At 39.3% G+C, this 23,573-nt stretch overlaps 1 protein-coding gene across 3 annotated transcripts in view; it reads left to right on the top strand.

Annotated features, from left to right (window-relative positions):
- Positions 1-497: 497 nt before the first annotated feature.
- The window catches only part of LOC123746708 (zinc finger protein 594), a gene marked incomplete at its 3' end in the record, with an annotated part of 29,076 nt that continues 6,000 nt past the window's right edge, over positions 498-23,573 (top strand). Inside the window, 3 exon segments of one of the 3 annotated variants that reach the window (XM_069321711.1) lie at positions 498-639; positions 3,181-5,733; positions 12,973-13,060. In XM_069321711.1, coding sequence (XP_069177812.1) covers positions 4,729-5,733; positions 12,973-13,060 — 1,093 coding nt within the window. 3 annotated transcript variants of the gene reach the window in all.

Raw genomic sequence — 23,573 nt, forward strand, 5'->3', positions numbered from 1 at the left:
TTATTTGTTATTCTAAATAAGGGCTTATATAATACTCCTGTAATGATAACCATTTATCTGGAAGATGTTGCATAAATGGTCTTGGGAAAATATATTACTTTAAAAGTTAGCGCCAACAATCAGTTTCACCCCCCCAGCACCTCCCGGTACCAAAATGGTGGATGGTCTGAGAGCTACTACGCAAACTCAGCCAATGTTCCCTCCCGATAGTGTGATCCTGACATCTCTAAAGAACATGCCAGGAAAGATAAAGATGTCATAAATATACTTATTAATTATCATAAAAATAATATACTTTCCGATAGGTATTATTTCCAAAGTTATAATGGTTCATACTGTTAGGAATGCTATAAACAAATGTACTTCTTTCCATATTTCACGCAAATGCAGGACAGCCATGTGCAAGAAGACGTAGTGTATCGAATTTGTATTAAAGATTAGAGGCATACTAATTGTATTTTCAAATTAATGTAGTTTAATGGTAATAAAGGAGTGGTTTAGGGACCCCGCGGGAGGGGCGGACACAACAGCGTCTGGCCGCAATCGGCTTTGTTGTTCAAAATGGCGTTTACAGACGACTTGCTGTTAAGAGTGTAGCGAATATATTTTCACTCAGTTTCCAAGATTTAACCCCGTGAGGTATGTTATTAGATAAGTTAATAGGTTCAGGGATGTAGTGGGCATTATGGGGGAGTGTATTATGTTTCTCAGGTGCTGTGTTAGGCTGGTTAAAAGTGCTTCGGCGTGTGAGCAATTGGTTGGGTGGCGGGGGCCAGCCTGCCTGCCGTCAGCCATCACCACCTCGGCCCAGCCACCAGGGCCTGGCGCTCACGCCCTCCTCACAATTACTGCCACCTCCGTGCTTCACCTGGCACACCTCCGCCTCCCCACAGAGAGGTGATTGTGCGTGCTTGTGTTGTGTGCTCTGGGCAAAAAGTGGTGGTGGGAGGTTGCGAAGGGAAGATGGAGGGAGTGTTGGGCGGCAGTATCGGGCAGGACGACGGCCCCCATCACCACACCACGGACAGCACGCACACGCTACCCCCGCACGCTGCCCACGCTCTCGCTGCCCACACCTCACTCACTCTCCTCAATTCATTATTTCCGTGGAAGTGAAAGAGCACCAGCGTGAAGGGGGCAGGCAGAGTGAGCTGGGACAAAGGTTTATGGGTTCCCTCATAAAAAAAAGGCTTGGTGGTATTTTATGAGGTTTTGCCTCACCAACCTCATAATACTCTGGTGGGGGGAGGGATTTCCTGCACTCGTAAGCAAGACAGTGAATGCACTTTATCATTAGTTTTCAATAGCTGAAATGCATGTCTTAATTTGGTATGTCTACCCTGGGTGGGTGTCCCCCACAGCCACTGTGACAAGTGTACAACAGCTTGCTAGGTTGGCTAAGGAAGGTTTTAATATAGGAATTCTGTTGATGAGCTGATTTATGTGTGAATTGATCCGAGTCCATTGAGATTCGGCCACAAAAACATATGGATCATTATTTCTTTTGGGCCATCAATTAATATTGAGGCCCCAATTAATATTTTATAGTGAATGGCATTAATTCAAAGACAAGGAAATCATTTTATTGGCCTATAAATAGAGCATTAAGAGTAAATACATGGGTGACAGTAACAGTACATAATAAACTATAGTCCTCCAACTAATGAAAATATTTTTGTAAGATAAAGGTGATCTAAAATATATGTACAGGAATAGATCAAATTATAGCACCTCATAAATAATTAATATAGACCTAAAAGTCTTGTCTAGGAACTTACCAACAGGAGATTGGTAAGGTCCAATGGTCTTATTGGAAGTGATGGGGGGGGGGGGGTTCACCTCATTCCCAGCAGTATATTTGGTAGCAAAAGCCTTGTAACCAGGTGTAATAAGTAACAAGGTTATCACACGTTAGAACTGTTCATGTAGTGTTTCACACATTTCATTTTCATTTTTGGTGATTCTGTCCCCCCCCCCCCCATTCACAATCTCTTGATTTTGTCCTTTACATGCTGCTTGCTTTTAATTAATTTAAAGGAAAGGCTTGGATCTGTTTTACATTTGTCTACTACCCCTTTCTCTAAGCTCCTTTCTGCCTCCTCACTGCTGTGTATTTGTTCCTTGTTTTTTTCAGTGCTGGAATATTTAAGGATTAGGCCTCTTCCTATATTGTACCCATTTTCTTGTCTTTTCCTCTTTGGCCATCTCACAATTTCTGTTGAACCAGTCCTGTTTCTCAGCTCTGCATCTCTGTTTTGATATAATTTTTTTGTGCTTTTATCGTGTATTTCACAGAATTTGAAATTCACTTTCTTGCCTAGTAACAAGTCCAATTAAATTCATTCAAGAAATAGTGTGTGCGCCTACCACCTCTCCTACTCTCTAGTAAGTTTTTTCGTTATCTGGGGTTATATGGCTTCAGGAAGCCATCAAGGGGGCTCTCCCAGGACCCCAGTATTGAATGTAAGGAAATTCCTTTTTTCTTGATGAACCCCAGTGGCTACCCGATACTCCCATTTCCCCTCCCGATCTGTAGGTGTGTTATCAATTGGTTCCAAAACTAGTCAGAAAGACTGGCTGTGGGCAGGGGCCAGGGCCATCTGGTGGCAGCTATTGGTACTAACTTTATAGGGGTTCGAGCTAGTTTTGAGCGAGCCGTTTTTGTTTGTGGAGTTATTTGGAGGTTTTGGTAATTGGTTTCTTTGAACCCTACAGTTGTCAGGAAAGTTACACTATCTTTCTGGATGTTATCCGGGTGAGGTGACAGATTGCCACTCGCTCCTTTCGCCTCTGTAAGGGGGCCAGTTTCGGGCTCTGGTCCCTAGTATGTCAAACAGAACTCCTTTGACTGTTGTAACCCAGTGGCATGGGGTAATCTCAGTGAGATAGCTTCAGGGACCCACTTGGGATTTACAGAAAGGCATTTCATTACATTTAACACTGGGTTTTCACAATTTTCCTAAATTCCATTATACTGATGTTTGTGGCCTAATCCTGGAGCCCCATAAAAATGTATTTTAGTGCTCCATTTTAACTCTTGGATTATGGAGTACACTACAAAAAAGGGAGCAAGCAATTAACTTGCTTTTGTTAATAGTGTATTAAAAATGTTACTAAGCATTTGCAAAGTGTAATTACATTATTAATTAAGAGAAGCTGATTTTTCTTTTTCTTTTGCAGGTTCTTGGCTGAGTAGAGCCTTTGATCCAATGATGTTAGTGACAGATATGGCAGGTCCTGGACTTTGGGTGTTGTGATAAAAAGAGCACCTACCACTATGGCAGATTCTTCACCACCATTTCAAGATGGAGGAGAATTGGGACAAACCAAGTGCAAATTACCAGATCCATTGGCATCTTGTCATGAAGACTCTTCAGACCAAGGGCCAGCACTACTTGAAGATCTACAGGAACGAGGACCAATGCCCTCGAAAAGCCTTTCAGAGCAAGGACCAATGCTCTCGGAAGACCTTTCAGAGCAATGGGAACAAGCACTGTCTAATAATGCACTTAAACGTGATCTTACACTGCCGCTTCAGACACCAATTATAAGCGCTGTCCCATCCATTTCACCGCAGTTGCGACCTGATCACTTGGTACCGCTTGATATTTCTAGCAGTCAGCCATCTGAGGTAGCCTCACTGTGATTCAGAAACTAAATCAGCTGTAAATGAAGATGCACAAATTAATACTTTAGTTTCTCTGCAACAGGCATTGGAAGAGGTTTCAGAACCTCTTGAGCTGGAGCCATCTTTGACTTCAGTTTCCTCAGTTAAAATAGGTATTAGTGAATTTAACAAGACAAATCCATTTTCTCTGCCTGAAACATCAGCAAAAGTGCCAGATAAATCTTCATCCTCAACAGAGAAGTCAATAGTTATAGCTGAAGCCATGACTGAGATGTTGGCAGATTCTGTTGCATTCCCAGCTAAAAAAGAAGGAACTGTTGGTACTGCTTTACCTGAAAAACAAGGTGAACTTGCAGGTAGTGAATTTACAACATTTTCTGCAGCTATAGCTGCAGGCGAGAAATGTTCATCGGTGGTTTCAGCCCTAACTGAAAAGTCACCGGATGAAACTGAAGAATTAACTGAAACTTATGAAAAATTGCTCTCGGATATTTCATTACAATCGGAAAAAATACTACCTGATGACATAGACCCATTGCAAAAATGCTCTGTAGTTGATGTGATGCCATCTAAGCCATGTCTCACGTTGGATACTGTTGAAGAACCTCATTTGTTAAAATTCTCCTCTCCATCTGAAGGTGAACTGGAATCGCCTTTAGATACAAGGGAGGAGCCAGCATCACTGCCCATTGTATTGTTTGACCATCCATCACCACTGCCTTCTGTTTCAACAGATGTGATATTCCCTCTTCCTTCAACCAAAAATTCATCTTCGTCTGTTATTACTGTTGACACCAAGTTACCATACTCATCAAAACAGTCCTCAGAAACTCATATTAGTACCCCTCTAATGCCTTCCCTGAAGGAAAAGGCTGAATTGACTCAAATTGGTTCAGAGTCCAGTGGCAGTCAGGATGTCCAGGAGTGCTTCAATATTAGAAGCAAAAAACAGGATTACGTGTGTGGCACAGAAGAAGGTTGTGAACTAAATTTACAAGCAGATACATGTATCAGCTTAGGATGAAAAGCTTGAAAGTGAAGGAGCTTCATGTGTGAACAGAATTTTAGATGATTCCTCAGTTGTAAATAGTGAACAAGAAATGCAAGTTGATGAATCGGGCGAATGTTGGAATGATGTGGACTCTTCTCGAGAAGAATCAGCCATGGAGACAATGCCCTTAATAGTTGATACACACACTTTAAGCCAAGATGATGATGAACATTCAACTGTCATTTCAAATAATGCAGTTAGTAGTCATTTAATATCTTCGTCAGTATTATCTTCACCGCAGTCAAATGTTTCAAATGTGTGTACCATGCCATTACTGGGAACAGAACCTCTCCAGCCAGTTACAATTGGCAGTAGCTTACAACCTTTAGAAGAAGTTCAAGAAGCCTCTGTGCTGGATGATCCGTCCTTTGCTGCTGATCTGACCTTAATAGACAGCAGTGCAGATGAAGCAGACAGTATAGGGGGTTTGGTGATTAACAGTGTAATTGGTGCAGCTGATGGTGTAGTTGATTTTCATCCTGATGAGGAAATGGAAACAGACAGAGAGTTGACTGACATTAGTGCTTCTGCACCACAAATAGTGGAAGATGTTTGTGATAATGATTCTAATGATGATAATGGACCTAGTGCCAAGAGGATGAGATTTGAAAATGGAGTTAGTGATTTGGATAATAAAGCGCAGGGTACAAAGAAAGTTATTATTAGAGTTACACCAGTGAAGAATGGACATGGTCTTTGGGATTCTCATAAACTACAAGAAGTATTGCTAGCAAAGGGTACTATATTGTTAAGACTTCATGCGTCAACGGATGTTTTAGAAATGTTTGAAACCGATAAGGATGAGAAAGAAGTTGATTTTACGGGCATAATGGCTGATTCCAAAGATGAAGAACATGACCACATTCTTGGCCTTGCAAACCTGGAACCTGATGCTGATGTGTATGATCCTCTTGCAATAGTTTCTACACATTCTGTTGATCATGCCTCACCACCACATTATAGTCGACCCTTCCCTCACAACCGAGGTCGTTCTACTGCACTCCAGCCGGCCATGTCAAGGCCAGGATTCAGACACCTACAATCTCCTCCTCATGTAAGCAATAAACATATTGTGTACTGTATTTGTTGGTAGCATAGTTTGTGCCTTTCATGATTATTTTATATTTATTTAATGGGAACAGCTTATTGTGATTTTTACGGTACCCCTGTAATTATATATTACACATTTTTACTGTACTGTACACAATACATAACCTTGCATGTGTTCTATGGGTTTTGGGATAAATCTATCCTTAACAGCCGAGAGTGATGCAATGCTGTTGCCACCAAAGCAGTCCAGTTGCTTGGATAATCACCATATACTGTATAAATTAGTTCTTTTAGTAGGAAGTGGTTTATTTTCATTTCGTAGCAAACAATTTCATCAGGATTATTAAAGTTTACTGAGAGCATGTAGCATAAACAATCATTGGTAACATTTTTAAAAGTTCCAATGCCCTTTTCTGATTTGGCATTCATCTTAACCCTCAAATTGAGGCTGTCATCAAATTTGTCACTTTTCCTGTGCAGGGGTAAAACAATAAATACTGTACAGTATATCATCCTCTTTTGGTAAGCTGTGAAAGGTATGCAGGAGAGGATTCCATTGTTCAACTAGGATGTTTATATTCATTTCTTCACTTCCTAGAATGCACAATATGGTGTTTGTGTTGATAACTTGTTTACATGTATGCAGATTCAGCAATATATGTATATGGTACATAGTAACATTCTTTAGTGTCATAATATCCACCAGACAAGGGTTAAGGAAATGGAAGTTACTGATTATAATATATATATTCAACAAATATTCAAACCCGAAAGAGGGGGGGAGGGCAGAGCCTGGTCTCGTGTTTATCTACTCGTAGCTTCCAGGCTGGTCGGTTTTCTCACACCAGCTCCTCTGCCATTTTCCCTTATCTGTCATGTTGTAGGGGGTACTGAAGTCACTACAGTTGGGTAAAAGCAGTAATTGAGTATTCTACTAATCATAAGCATACATAGGCCTACATGTACAGTAAAATGTACACAAGTGTTCAGTTCTGTTTTATAATTCAGAATGTGAGGTAATCTCTGAAACATTCTCCGAGACCCACATCACACTCCTTGCCCCATCAACAAGTTTTATTAGTTACTAGTGCATTTTAGTGTGCTTGCACACATGACTGTCCTGTTGCATGTAAATTTGTTCCTCGCACAGCCGTAAGAAAGTGTCGTCCAAGCCAGTCCTTTGCTGCATGATAACATGCTGTCCTGACATGCAGTGTGTCTTTCTTCTTCTTCTTGTTGATAGTAGGTGCAGTTTGCATGAAGGGTTTGTCCTCCCGATGACTGCACCAGTACTGATGTTGGACGCGTTTATGTTGAAGATGATCGGAGCTACCAAGGTGCTTGTTGCGTTGTGCTGTAGATAGAGGAACGGTGATTAAAACAGAGGTGTGTGTTGTAGGGAGACTTGCCGTACTGTAGGGCGGTGTATGGTGTTTATGGCATCAGCTGATCCTTGGTGCTGCGACGAGGCGGTTGTTTTCTGTGTTTAGCTGTTGGTGGCGCCAGGTATAAATGTGGCGTGGGTCAGATGTGACCCAATTTGTTGGTCGACTGCAGATATTTAGCCAGTGCTTTGACTATTTGGTATTTTTCTTGTAATGAGTGGTCGCCACCTCCTAATATATGCTCGATGGTGAAGGGTATTTTAAGTGCGATAAAGACTTGTTTGAAATTTACTCTGGCACTTTAATGTCGGAAGCAGTGCAGGAGATAGTGTTCGACTGTTTCAGGCACCTGACAGTGAGTACAGAGTTCATTGATGTCTGTTCTGTACTTAGAGCTGTGTGCTGCTAGTTTGGTATGTCCCAGCCTTAATCTGGTCATCGTTACATCAATTTCTCTGCTTTTATATCGGACATGTTTCCATGTTTCACATTTCTTTTTAATGGACCCATAGTGCAAAGGTGAGCATAACGTTTTCCAGTTTGTTGCAAAAACCTGGGAGATGATATCTTTGAAAGGCTCCTTTACGTGCAACATGGGGAATTGGATGACGGGTAAGGTGAGGCGTGTTGTGAATCGCTTTGGCTAGCTGGTCTTTTGCTAGTGTGTCAGTGTGCTGAACTTTATTAAAAGTGGCAAGACAATATTAATATTGTTGTTGTTGGGTTGAATAATGGAGAACTTTTTTTGTGTGTTACGGATATAAACTTAATCTTTAAAACATGATTATTCTCTTGAAGATTGGCATTGTCTATAAAGTGAAAAAAAACTGATGTATCGGGAATCTATCCCCGGTTGTGTATAGAGTACTGTATATGCAGCACTGTATTGTTATAGTAGTCAATGGGTGTTTCTTCCAGCACCCTTGCATCATATGTATTGTTATATAATTTTATAGCATTTTGAAAGCAGCTGCCATGTATGAGTTACTAGGCCTTTTGCAATTTCCTTGATTCTTATGCTCATATGCTGCATCAGCATTATTAGTCCTAAAGTTGCATATATAATAGTTCATGTATTTCCCATGTGAGTGTGGAGACAACTCATACCCCATGCAAAACTCATAATATTAATTTGTTTAAATTGTAATATATTTTATCAAATCAATGTAAACAAAATTGAAAAATTTATTCTTCACTGCCATCTGACAAACCAAACTCTGGTTTGTTTCGCTCTGCTTTATGCATCATCAAATACGGGGTCACTTAGTGTAAAGTTTTAGAGGTCTACATTTGTACTACATTTCCTGCAAATACCTCCATTGTAGCCATTTGTTCTTTTTGTCCTGGAAGAGGCTTATACTGCCACCTGGTGGAGGTGCAACATTTTTAGCCCAATTGCATTATTTTGGCCCCTCCTGCTCTTCCTTTAAAGCTTCCTCTTCTGATGTTTATTTAAAGTGAGGCTTGGGACTGGAGTGGCTAGAGTGAGTTCCTGGAGTTCTGCTTCACAAGCCCTGCTTTCTCTGACTTGTACAATATGAAGGTGTTTCCCCCTAACATGGTGTTTCTTAGTGTTTCTAAGTCTTTCTAGAACACTTAGTATTCTAATTGCTGCTTTTTCCTGGTAACCTTAAATGATCTTCCTTCCTCCCTTTCCCCTGGAATTTTCTCAGGGTAAAGATCTTACGATCTCGCTCTTTGTTGTCACTGTGATGACATGTTTTACCCCCAACTCCAACCAAGACTAGTGCTATGACCTTAACTCAGAGGCATGTCATACCTTGGCCCCCTGTTGTTGCTTTATGGTAATCCCCTTATGTATAAGGATAATGGTTTAGTGTGATAATATTCAATCTCTTGGGGTTGATTTTCTCACCCATTTGTCTTTTATGCCCATTGAACCCTTCTCTGGTGAGGTGAAGTGAGGAATAAAGGGGCAGTCAAACTTACGGCAAGGAACATGGGAATAATGGGGAAGGAAGCCAATCAAGCATCGAACAAAGCGATGGGCGGTGAGATGTCATCGTTATAAGGTGCTGATTCGAGAGATCTGGATCCGAGTGTAGGCAAAATAGCAAAGTCGTTCTGTATATTAAGGGTGGGTTGTTTTTCTATTATGAGTTAAGCTTCCAGGATTTGAAATCTTCTTTGGTCAGTGGATGACAAGATTGTTGTATTGTCTACTAGCACGTTTCTAGTGAGTGTTGTCATTAACACTTTGCATATGTTTCAAGGTGCACCAACTTGTAGATGGCAGGTCAGACTTCTCAAATGCTTTGTGGTGGTCATATATAAGTAGATCGAAGGTAATATCCTTCATTGGGGCATGTAAATTGGTATGCCATGTTTCCATTTTGGAGAGGGTTGTATTATTTATTGAGGCTGTTATTAAGTATCAAATCAGCAGTTCTTTTTATTTTGTAGTTCAAAATTAATTCCACTCTTTGGTCTAGGATTGTCATTTCACTCCATTAGGAATTGTATACAGTATTTTTATTATTTTCTTCTGTTTTTATAGTGTGAAATCATAATGGATTTGTAAAAGAGCTTTATGGAAGGGGTTTGCTGTTGCAGTTGTTCATTGTTGTACCATTTTCTAAATATCTTCTGATATGGGTGGTGACTTCTCTATTTGTGTACCCATTCCCATGTACATTAGCGGAGTATCACAAGGTTCAGTTCTTGCACCAGTAATGCTAATTGTTTATATAAATGATCTACAGAAGGAATCCAAAATTATATGAACATGTTTGCTGATGATAAGCTATTAGGGAAGATAGGAAACCTAGACAATTGTCATGCTCTTTAACCCTCAAACCGCTAGGGGCCCAAATAGAATTCACACCCACAGGCGCAACAAAAAAAAAAAAATTCCAAAAAATTCTTTCGTCTTATAGAAGTGTTCATTTTTGTTCTCTGACCAGGGAAAAAATAACAAAAAAATCGTAGGTGGCATATTTTAGCCGCAATAGGGTAGGGAAGTGTGGCAAAAAAGGGGCGTTGGCAGAGCCTTCGCCAGACGAGGTCTACTCCGCCCGAGCTGTCAGACGACAGTTGCCACAAATATATTATTACCTAATTATTTCAATGTCTCTGATTGATTTTTTCTTAGTTTTTTTTGCAGTAATATTATTCCATACAGTGAATTCTGGTATATTTATATTATAAAATGTGTGAACCATCGCTGTACTCAAAATTATGGTGTGCATATTAGTGATTCAATTACTGTATTATGTTCATAAAACAATAAACAAATAGTTTTGCTGTTGTTACACTATATACACAGGTTATATATAAGTATTTGCATGTTTTGTACACCATAACGAACTACTAAGTTGGTCTTGTGAGTCAAAAAGCAACGAGGAGTGAAACACCAAACACCAGCGAGCCACTCACTGCCACTCCCTCCCGCAACACCACCTCACTCACCCTCATTCACCTCCCACAATACTCTTTTGTATTTATTCACTATACACAGACGTTATATATACGTATTTGCATGTTTTGTTCACCATAACTGTACATCTAAGCTTGTATGGTGAGTGAAGGCCATAAGACGTAGCTATTCACACAGTCAGCTGATCGGCGGCCACCCTCAAGGCCAGACGCACTAATATTTGTCCTCCAACAATATTGTTTGTGGTGTTATTACGCTATATACACACATTATATATAAATATCTACCTGTTTTATTCACCATACCTGAAAAAATAAGCTGGTATGGTGCCCAAAGACCATAGTGGCCATCAGTAAACACCATGCCAAGTCGTGCAGACGACGCTCCTCCCTCACCAAAATGGCGGCTCCCAACCTACTCCTCTCGCTGTTATCTCACACTATACACACGTTATATATAAGTATCTACATTTGTGTTCACCATGGCGAACCACTAAGCTGGTATGGTGAGTGCAGTCAATAAATGGTGGCCACACACAGTCATAAGACGACGCCACAACCCTCCCTCCATGGAGCACAGCGCTAAATATCACCACAATCCTGCTATTATCAGAATCCTGGTCAGTTTTATCACAGTCAGGGGGCTTCAGTAATACTATCACTGCTAAATAATAGCAGTATCATTTATATTATGGTATTTGTAGGCGATGCTGTGGTCACAAGCTGAACAGCGGTGCTGTGAGCTCGTGCTGCGTGCGCCAGCCTTGGTTGCTTGCTCAATACTGACGCTGTAACACCCAAGAATGTTGGCCTGGATTTTTTTTCTAGGTGGCATCTGGCAACTATCGGTCGTGGCTGTACTATAGCTGCCCCTATCCCAGGCGGGGCGTTTAAATTATAGCGCTAGACACGAAATCATATATAAATGATGTGCGCGGTTTCGGTTTTGTCACTGATATCATTTATATATGATATGCGCGGTTTGAGGGGTAACCCCTGGGCGGCGCTGCTGCTAATAGCCGACAACACCGCTGTGCACAAGAAAATGAAATAAATTTGATTTTATCTAAGATTGTTAAAATGAGTTCCCTGTCCATGGGAAAAATCATAAAAAATATCATAGGGGACATATTTTGGCCGCAATAGGGCAAGGAAGTCTGGCAAGATTCAGGCGCTGACAGAGTACGCGTCTGGGTTGTATGAAAAATTACAAGTAAGGTAATAAGAAATAATAATAATAATAATCAAACGTGAGATGCTAAACCAGTGATAGCACATTTAAAGAATCTTGGTGTTATTTATGGTTGGATGATGATGCCCAGTAACAGCTCCCTGGTGCCACTTCTAAGTTTCATGATTTTTAGTAGTGCTCACAAGCTTTCACTGTTACACATGAAAGTCAACTATGGGAAGTTGGGGTAACTTACCATGCCTAGACACAGGTCTGGTTTTGATATAATTTTTTCTTGAAATCAAATAAAAATGTATAACATTACCACAAATTTAGATTAAATTTGCTGGTCCTCGGCTACCTAGGAAAGTTTTCGTTTAAAAATTTTTACAGCAAAATATGGTGTGACTGGAAAGAAGTTATTTATCTATAAAATGACACCACAATCTAGTCTTTAAATGCAGTATTTGATAATAGGTTTACTGAAGTGTAGTACAGGGCAACCCTGATGATCCATACTACTGCATGCTATAGTATGTACACATAGGCCCCAAAATTCCTGTTAAACAAAAAAAAAAAAAGGAGGGGGTCTTGATAAGGCCGGCAGTGAGGGAGATAAAGCATCTCTTCACATTATCGTGTGCAACTTTAAAAGAAAAGAAAGTGTGCAAGCGTGGCTAAAGGTGCATCTTTCTCCTCCCCCCCCCCCTTTTTTTTAAAGATACGTGTTACTAAACATTCTGTTTTTCCCATCTTTCATGTTATTTAGGATTGGATAGTGTAGATAGGTTTGTTGGTCTAAAGAGCAGTCAAAAACATATACATTATAATTATTAGAGGTTATAATGAACAATCACTTGTGATATGAAGGAAAGTTAACATGTTACTTATAATGCGTGGTACAAAAGGATATTTTTATGATAATTCTTACTATATTTAGGGGGCAAGCCAAGGGATGGAGGTCAAGCCAAGGGATAAAGTTGGGGTAACCAACAGGCCTTAATGTTCCCTCTAGATGTGCGCAAAACACACACACACACACACAACTTAAGTTACATATTGTATGTTTTTGCCTTTTCCTTTTTCAGGCAAATGTATCATTTTAAAAGGCAAATTTTGCCCAGACAGAGAGGCACCTTTGATGGTAGCTACACTTGGGTTGGGGAGGTAATCTGATTTGCAGCAGAAGCATCAGGATTGCAGCTGTTAATCATATATGCATTGCTGTCAAAAATCTAAATTGTTGTTAACTTGGTTTGGTTAAAAAACATTGATTATTTATGTTTTCCAGCCACACTACTATATGAAGCATGAAGTGTTGGGACTCCCCCCACCCCTCGAGTTTGAAGAACCGCAGCTAGGAACAACAGACTGGTCAGGTAGGTCCACTCTTTTAAAATAAATTTGATTTTTATGATTTGTTACTTGTTTAATCCTGTGTGCCATATTTAATTATTAGCTATGTATTTGTCCTTGCTGGTATTTGCCACATACATTTATTTGTTTTTTCTTGTTGTAGTGTTCTGTATGATGCTGATACTGAATTCTTGCTCTTTATAATATTCAACCAGCTTCATATTATTTTCTTTGAATTCTTTTGATTTTCCACGAGCTACAAAGTCTGGTTACCTTAGGCTTTAAATTTGTCGCTCTTCGTATACATGTATACTCTGTGCGTAAAGCTTGAATGGTCCCCAAGGCAATATACAACCAAGAGCTCTTGACCCCTGAAGGATTCGAACCCGTTCAGCCAGGGTCTCCGTGCCCCCAGTAGTCCAGTTCTATAACCACTCGGCCAACGATTGTCTAAAAGTGTTGAACTCGTGAGACCTTCATGCACCCAACACCTGACAACACTCCTAACATTATTGGGCACAGATATTTCATCAACTCCCCTCAACATGCTAAGGTTACACGGGCATCAATTGTGCGCTCATGCGGCCTTAACATGTTGAAGTGACTTAATGAAATATGTGCCCAATAATGCTACGAGTGTTGTCAGGTGTTGGGTGCAGGTAGGTCTCACGACTTCCCAACATTTTTAGACAATCGCTGGCTGAGTGGTTACAGCACTGGACTGCTGGAGGCATGGAGACCCTGGCTGACCGGGTTAGAAGCCTTCAAGGGTCAAGAGTTTTCAGATGTACTGTATACTGTATATATGTACAGCACTGTATGCATGTATGTATATATGAATCTCTAGAGAGGTAGTGTGTGTGTGCGTGCGTGCGCAATTACCTAAGTGTAGTTACAGGACACGAGCTACGCTTGTGTCCCGTCTTCCCGGTACTCGTCGTCATATAACACATTAAAACTACAGTACTGATGGTTTTAGCCTCCACAACTTTCATACTTAACTTATACCAACCATCTACCACTTTGATTACAAAAGAAAACTGTAATTTTTTTGGCACCTTTGTTTACTTATTTTGAACCTATGACCTCTTGTTCCTGAGGTTGCCAGTTTTAGGAATTTCTCTTTGCAAATTTGGTCTATTCCCGATATTATTTTGTAAATGGTGTTCATATCGCCTCTCTTTCTTCAAGCATTTAGCATTTGGCATATTTAATACATCTAGCCTATCCTCATAACTCTGTTTCTCACTTCTGGAAGTCATTTTGTAACATTCCCTTTGCACCTTTTCCAGCTTATTGATGTGGTTCTTGAGATAAAGAGCACCATACAACTACAGTACTGCATATTCCAGTTTTGGTCTCAAAAAAGTCATGAGCAGTTCTTTAGTATTTCACCATCCAATGAATTAAAAAAATTCTGAAGTTAGAAAGCATAGTGTATGCTCTTCACAACGTCCTTTATATGTTCCTCTGGGGACAGTCTACTATCCAGACCCACTTCTAGATCTCTTTCTTTGTCAGAGTTCTTTAATGCCTTTCCACATAATTTGTATGCTGTGTGGCCTCTTTTTCTCCTATTCCACATTCCATAACATGGCATTTATTCACATTGAATTCCATTTGGCATGTATTGCTCCTTACACGTACTGTATTGTACTTTGTTCACATCATCTTGAAGGGCATGACAATTATCTAAGCATTTTATCTTCCTAAGTAGCTTAGCATCATCAGCAAACATGTTCAAATTGTTCTATATTCCTTCTGGTAGGTTGTTTAAATGAACGTGTGTGCATGTATGTATGTATGTATGTATCCCATCCACATTGAATTCCATTTGCCATGTGTTTTTTTTTTTTTTCTTTTTCTAAGGTCATTTTGAATGGCATGAGGCATTAATTATTTTATTCTTCCTAGTATATTAGCATCATTTGAAAGCATGATCCCATAACTGTATCAATTTTGATTGACCATTTATATAGAAAATGAACATTAGTGGGACTAGTAATGATCCTCGTGGGCCTTGCCTGGTGACATTAATCCAGTTCTATTCTCTTGTACAGTATTTCTATCTGTTAGGAAATGTTTCACCTTACTTGAATGACTTGTGTGTTCCAACTTCCAGAACAGTTTATTTTGAGGGACTTTATGAAGCATCGTTTTTAGGTCCTGGTGCCGTAGATGAACATATGCCCAGCCATGTTCCTTTCTATGTTCCCAGCCATATAAAATTGTGTCAATACGTATGGACTTCCAGTTTGAAAACCAAACTATCAGTTTGTTATTAGAGTATGTTGTTACTACTATTGAGATATTCCTCCCATTCAGGTTTTATTAATTTTTCTAAGTGATTTAGCTTCCATGCTGGTTGAATGAGCATTCTGTCCTTGTTTTTATCAACTTTGGCAATTACTTCTTCAAATGTACATAAGGATTCCTGCTGGCAAAGATGCCTAGAAAATAATATATAGTGGGTTGCTATGGTTTATAAGTGCATTCAAAATCCTTGATGAAACTCCGTGTAGCGCTTCAGCATTTTTTCATCCAAATTTTTTTTTTACATAATCTCTCGAAACATTTCAGTGTTCTGGTTTCGTATGAAGTCAGTAGTGTGTCTGGTGTCGGTGAAATTTGTGCTATGTATAAACACACGGTTTTCATTATCTTCACGACCGTAAATACTTTCTTAAATTTTGCATTTTATTTTTCATGTTTCATTCACGAGGTGGGTAGGCCTGTGTTCTTGTTCGTAATGTTTGTAAAATAATATTCTTGAGTATAGACTTAAAATATATTGGATAAATAATTTCAGGTGTGCACTGCATTTCTTAAGCTTGCAAAAGTTTATAACCCTTTCTACATTATGCAGTTATTTATTTTCATATTTTTGTTTGTATACATGTGTGTGCAAATGATTGAGCCATTATGCAGTAGAAAAGAACAAACAAATTATTTTTTGAAAATGAATCATTATTTATATATCTGCTTTTTGACCAGTGACATCAGGGGAGTGAAGTTGGCTCTTTTAGCCCTGCCTCCTTGTCTTTTATATATGGAGTGTTAATTATATCTTTTGACAAAGTTCTTATCATATATCTGACCTGTCCCTCAGTAGCTCCCTGATGCATTGGCTTGAGTACCACTGAGATATTCACAAAAGTATGATGCCACTGTATTTGCGAAGGTCTACCCAATGCCAGGACCAGAGTGGTGTGCTTGTGGAGGCAAGTGGAGCATGGGGGATCTGGGATTAATCTCATAACTAAGTCAAACTGGAGGGAAAGTAATGGCTAAGCATAACAAACTGCGTGTGTTGATGAAAGAGAGAAAAGTTTGAAACAAGCAGTAATTTGTCTAATGTCAACAAATTGTGCACTAGTATCTAAATACACAACCAGATGGCAGTTCAGGTCATCATCCTGCATACCTGTAGCCCGTTCTCGCATACAAAGATCTAAGCTTGTTTATCCAGCTGCCAAACCCCGTTTATGAATGAAAAACGGTTTACACACATCTCACAACTGATGACATCCGAACACTTCTAGATCAAGTGCTTTGCTCACGTCCTCTGTTCGAACCACAATTCTATAAATGGTTCACCCTCTTACTTCAAATAACAATAATCGTGAACAGAACCTAAACACCTAACCTAAACTGTGCCTAACTATACATAGAATTTTTATGTATAATAATATTAATTTATATATGAGAACACCAATTTTTAATACACTGTATGTTAAAATTATTAAAAATGACTGGTTGGTATCTGCCTCACTCATGCGTCTAGTACCAATTACTTAACTACTCTACAAAGACCATCACTGTTTCTTGAGATAAGTGGGGTTAGCTTTCCTTAGGGGTTTCCTTTCCTTTGTTTCACTATTGTTTGTGAAACAAATAATAGTGAATCAACCTCTGTGAGCCTCTCCTGACATTTGACAAATGTCATGAGAGGCTTTGTAAACAGTGGCACACTGTGGCACATTGCCTTCCAATTGGTGAATGGTTCAATACAACAAATTAAGAACCATTGATACCGTGCAAAATTGGAAGGGCTTTGCAGGAGATGAAAGATCTTAATGATGAAGAGGAATATGTTATAAATAGTGAATTTCAACAATATTTTTAAATAAGCTACAGTACTCGGCAAGGAAAGTGAGACTTTGAAGAGTGAGGGTGTGGGTAGTGACTGACAGGTAGCTATGTTTCTGACACCTATTGTCCCAATTGCCAGGTGTAGGTTATTTGGTTCTACAAGAACTGATTCTGATGGAAATATGTGATTGTTGCACTTGGTGATCTTGTTGCTAGTATTACTCACTAGTGTTCCACCACTCATTGGTAGAACACCAATGAGGTGTTCTACTGCTCATTGGTAGAACACTAATGAAGTGTTCTGCTCATTGGTAGAACACCAATGAGGTGTTCTACTGCTCATTGGTAGAACACTAATGATGTGTTCTGCTCATTGGTAGAACACCAATGAGGTGTTCTACTGCGGTACTGGTGAATACCGCATTGGTGTTCACGGTACTAGTGCTGGCTATGTTGGGTGGGGGTTGTGAGAAAGAGAATTGTTTTTGTCATTGATTAACAAATCAATGTCAATTGACAAATTTTTGTCATATTATTGGTGATAGTGGTGGGAGCAGTGGTACTGTAGTGCCAGTACTGTGACTTGTAAGAAACTTTCATTTTTCACCTGGTTAATGTCACTTTTGTGAATGCTTATTAAATGTACATGATGGAAACTTGACTGAAAAAATCAGTGCACAAATATAGTGATGCCATTGATAATGATTCTATCCCCATTAACCAGAAAGTCTTCCCAACGCCTGGAAAAACTTTTTAAAAATATCCCTCCCTATCAAGTAAGTTTATCCAAATAACCCAATCCACACACACGTGCGATGAAGGAAAAGTGACAATATATTGGTCCGTCACAAACCTTAATGAAGTTGACAAGGTTCGAAGATGGACGTATTTTCACACCACAGTCCTGTCCAATTTGACTCACTGTATATAAATGACAAATTAAAGATATATTCAATGTTTATTAATGTGAGCATCCATGAATGACATGACAACTGCTGTGTCATGTCAGGAATGGAAGAGTGTACCACTAAAGTAGTAGAGGCATGCACTGATGGTGTCTGCCATCGTTCATTGACACACTGCTGCTTGTTTACATACATCTCTTGGTATATTTGCACACTGCCAGCCTTAATAACATGATAGATGGTAGAAATAGAATTCCTATTAACATGAGTCATATATAACTTATAATTTTTGTGTATGTATATGATTTTAATTTAAGTAAATTATTCAATGAAGTGAGGAATGGTGACGAGGTGACTAAGAACGGGAGAGCGGTTGGAGGGTGGTGGCTGTAACAATCCAACACTCAGCTGGTGCATTGAATATTTCCATATAATATCCTGTGTATTCTATTTAATCATAAAGTAAGCAAAATAAACAGGACAGTTTTTTTTTTTTTTTTTTGGCAAACTAAATAACAGAAAATATGCATCATGAAACAAAAGGTGGTGCTGGTAAGTGGGAGTTTGTCTTCTGCTGGTGAGCTCCACCAGTAGAGCTGTCACAGACTTTTCAGCCAGTTCTGCCAATCTCATTCGTACATATCAAGCCACCCAAAATATTTTATCATAATTCAAGTAATAAATATAATAGTTTTCTAATGAAAACTTAGTTTAACCCTTGTGTGTCTCCGGGCTATTTAGCATTTGTCACCCACAGGCGCATACCAAAAAAAAAAAAATTCTTCTAAACCTGTTAATTTGTGTTCTCTGATCATGGGAAAAATAATAATAAAATCGTAAGTGGCATATATTGCCCGCTATAGGGCGGGGAAGTCTGGCAAAAAACAGGTGCCGACTCAGTGTGCGTCCCAGACGGTCTGTTGCTCACCAGCTGTCAGGCAGGAGTTGCCACAAAGAGATAATTACCTAATTATTTCAATGTCTGATTGATTTTTTGTATTTTTTTTTTTGCTGTAATATTATTCAATAGTGTGTAGTGTGATATATTTATACAATAAAATGAGTGAATCATCGTTGTACTCAATAATATGGTGTGTATATTGTTGATTCAATTATTGTTCATCAAGCAGTGAACAAATACTTTCTCGGTTATTACACTATATACACGAGTTATATACAAGTATCTGCATGTTTTGTTCACCATAACGAACCACTAAGTTGGCATGCTCAGTGGCAGTGGCAGCCAGTGGCAGGCTACTTCCTCCCTCCCTCGACTCACCCACATTCTCCTCCCACACTATATACAGATGCGATATATAAGTATCTGCATGTTTTGTTCACCATAACTGTACAACTAAGTTGATATAGTTAGTTCAGGCACTAAGAGACGTCGCTACACACAGTCAGGTGGCGGCTGCTTTCCTCACACATTCAAGGTCAGACGCACTAAAATTTCACCCCCAACAATACTGTTTGTGGTTTTATTACCCTATATACAGATGTTATATATAAGTATCTACATGTTTTGTTCACCATAACTGTTCAACTAAGCTGGTATAATGCCCAAAGAGCATAGTGGCCACCCCTACCAACATGACAAATCATGCAGATGTTGCCACACCCATCACCAAAATGGCTTCTTCCCCACACTCCTTTTGCTGTTATTACACTGTATATACATGTTATATATAACATGTTATATATAAATAAAATTCATGGGAATTTGGCCCATGATTTTTTTATAAAATGGCGTCTGTTTACAAGAGCCCTGATGGTGTGGTGAACCCCGTGTATCCGTGGGCCGTTTAAATCTTGCGTAGTACTCCAATACATCATATGATGTGGAGCACAAGTTACTGCAAGTCACTGAACACATCATATGATGTGGTGCGCAGTTAAAGGGTTAAGGTACAGTTAAAAAAAAAGCAGCAAATTTGCACTATACTGTACTTCATAAGTGCAGTTGTGTTTTGGTCATAATGACCAGTTAATCCTTAAATGTCATCTGCTGGATATTATTTTCATAATTTTCTTGATCAAAGAATCCTATCTATGCTCTCAACATAGAGGAACTGACAGAGTAGATAAGGATAAACTGTTTAACATGGGGGGGGGGGTTACGTGAACAAGGGGACACAGGTGGAAACTGAGTACCCAAATGAGTCGCAGGAACATTAGAATTTTTTCAGTGCCAGAGTAGTTAACAGATGGAATGCATTAGGCAGTGACGAGGTGGAGGCAGACATATGTAGATATGATAGAGCCCAGTAGGCTCAGGAATCTCTGTACACCAGTTGATTGACAGTTGAGAAGTGGGACCAAAGAGCCAGAGCTCAACCCCCGCAAGCACAACTAGGTGAGTGCATAATAGAGACCACATATATTCTCCCATCATGGCAGTATTGCAACAGCTTTGGTACCTTCTCTATTGTTTCAATGTCTTGGTGAAACCTGTTAACCATGCTCCTCACTGTTACATAAGTTTTCATGGAAAACGTCAAGATACGGATGCAAAAAATGCGCTTTTAGAGACGTGCGGCAGCCAATGTTCATATACTTGACGTGCGTGATGTGAAACAGTACTGCGGCTGTACTAGGCAGATGGAATGTGGCACACAAGTTTATTAAATAAATAAATATAAATGCATTTGCCTTTGCATTGTGAGAATTGGGCAAGAGTGGAGTAAACTCAGACCAAAAAATATAACATTTAATGTACAGTATACAGTATTAAAAATTAACAAATAACTGAATTACAAAAACTCCTGACTGATAACACTTGGTGAATACACAATAGGAAAATAATACCATACATGAAAGCTTACATTAACACAATGCAAATAACACTTGTGACTTAAATGATTACAAAACACTTTAACTTGGACATGAAATGTGGTCTGAAGAAGCAGGCTTGCGGTGTACCAGCTTAATAATGTCGTAATTCCTGAGCACCTGAAGTGAGACTGACTTTGACGGCTGAAACCAGGTGTACTTATACCCCTGACATCACATCCTTTGTCAACGGTCGACTGGAACAAGTCGCTGGAAGAATATCGAGTAGATTGTAGGTTATCACCTACCGGCTGGTGCACCTGCAATGGTCACATTGGGGGGGGGGGGTTATGGGGTGAATCCTGGGTGTATTGTCTAGACTGGTGTCAGGACTTGCATGAGCGTGATATTCATGGACTTATTGATGATGAATGCTGGTCCTGGTGGAGTGTAGTAGTGTTGGGAAAAAGTTTATCAATGACGAAGGTGAGAGTGAAGAGGCAGATTTGCCGGCTATGCAGGGGAATTGTGTGACAATAAAGCTTACGGGAAGTCTTGCCATCACATCCCTGTAGGTACAATCGTTGCAATTTCGTAGAAATCCATGAACTTCAGTACATAATGCACACTATGCTGCTTTTTCAACATTGCTCATCTCTTTTACAAGTTTTTCTGATTTAAACATTGCATTTATTTGAGGTCCCACCAATATACCATCCTTGATTTTGTGCATCAGAGAACTTTGGAAACATAAGTTGGATTTCTTGAGAAGCTTCTCCAAAATGTAAGGTCTTTTACAAACTGTTGTATCAATCCCAGTTTTATATGATGGGATGTAGGGAAGGGGAGGGGTGGGGAGGACAAAATTGTTCACACTCTACAAGGGCAGCTATTGGGATTACTTGGATTTATCCATTTATTCAAATCTAATTTTAGTTTACTAAAAAAAATTTCTTGTAACAACCATCCTTGGAAGTAAAGCTTTTGTTTCCAGCAAAAGCATTTAAAGTACTAATTAAAACCTTACAGAGTGCTAGAAGTTGGAAGATACTGAAGGAGATGGTGGTAATGAAATTTCGAAACTATTGATGATAACAATACAGAGTAAACTGGAACGTGAACACAATTCTCATCCTAATAATAATTTGTATTTTTCAAGAAGGTAAAATGGGTTGGTGAGATTACATAAGACTGGTATTTTTTTACATTCATGCAAATGGATGAAATTGGATGAATCCTTAGTTGACGAATAAGTAACCATACACACACACAATCAAAATATTACTGCACAACAAGCTATACAGTATTAGGAATACACATACTGTATATTAATTACTCCATTTTTGTCTTTTTAAACCAAGCTACAATAAGTATTAATTTTAAGTAATTATGGTACCACAAGCACCTGATATCCTTATAAATAATGACTGGATGGGTACAATACTTTGCAAATATTTTTGTTTATGGGCTGGTTACCTTGCGATGATTTCGAGGCTCAACGTCTCCGCGGCCCGGTCCTCAACCTGGCCAGGCCTCTGGCTGGCTTAGTTGCATGTAACAGTTATTTATTCCGTAAAGTATACAAGATTTCCCTTTCAATAGCTTCTGTCACAAATTGCAGTATAGTAGTGACCCTAATTTTCATGTGCACAAAATCACACAAGATGAGTTTTAACATGGTGTATTTCACTTCATTGTATATGCCAAGCAATTGGTGAAAAAAACATGCACAGTATTATTTCTGTCACCAAGCTTGTGTATATATGGACATCAACTATGTATGTAAGATTACTCTATTTCCATTTGATAAATAATAATAAGAATTAATCTGAAGTTTGGGATGCTTAGGATTTTACTTTAGTGCTGCTAAATTGTTTGTGGGGAGTTGAGTTACATATTTTGTTACATGTTTATTTTCTTGAATGTATGTACAGTATAATATTATGTAATCTCTAATATTGTTATTCTTTCCTCGAGTAAATAATTTTATAAATTATTTACTACTATACAGTGCTTGATACATTAATTTGCTATGAATATTTATTTTCTTACATTCTTAGGTGATTCAATGGGGATGGAGGAGCTTCAAGGTCAATGTACAGTACTTTTATGCTTGAAAATGCCTTACTATGATCTTTGAGAAGAAAGTGCCTAATACTTCATTTAACAGTGGAAACATCTGAGAAAAAAATTGAAGCTTAAAAAAAAACATTTATTGTAGTCGTTTCAAGTGTGGTCAACTAATGGTTTTTCTAGCCCAAAGTTGAAGCCCTCTCACCAGCAGTAGGCGACAAAGGCTTCTTCTCCCCATTCTACCTGTATGATCTTCAGTTGAAGAGGAAACACCTCATGAACAGTTGGTAATACTTGACTTGTTTCTTCAGGAAGGAATACTACGCTGGACTACTGCTTCAGAGGAAGGCTCCCACACCCTCCCAATACCCTGCCATGCCCCAGCACCACCACCACCACCCAGGGGACGCAAGAGGGGACGCCCCTCCCTTGTCCAGTCGAAGGGGATTCCCTCCCAACACTCCAAGAGGCAGCCCCTCTAAGGCCCGGTCACAAGGAAAGCGTCATCCTGAGCCATCAAGTTCCGGCCCCCTACACCGCCCCATCATCTTTTCCTTCCTCTCTCTTCAGACTGAGCAAGTCTGTCAATTTTATAAAAAATGATATAAAGAAAACTGCCAAAATTGGCGGAGATTCATTGAGGCGGGATGTTTTCTCTCCTGTTGATGGAAAGAAAGGGGCAATTTCAGGTAAA

This window comes from Procambarus clarkii, chromosome 10 (assembly GCF_040958095.1).
Source record: "Procambarus clarkii isolate CNS0578487 chromosome 10, FALCON_Pclarkii_2.0, whole genome shotgun sequence".
Classification (NCBI taxonomy): domain Eukaryota; kingdom Metazoa; phylum Arthropoda; class Malacostraca; order Decapoda; family Cambaridae; genus Procambarus; species Procambarus clarkii.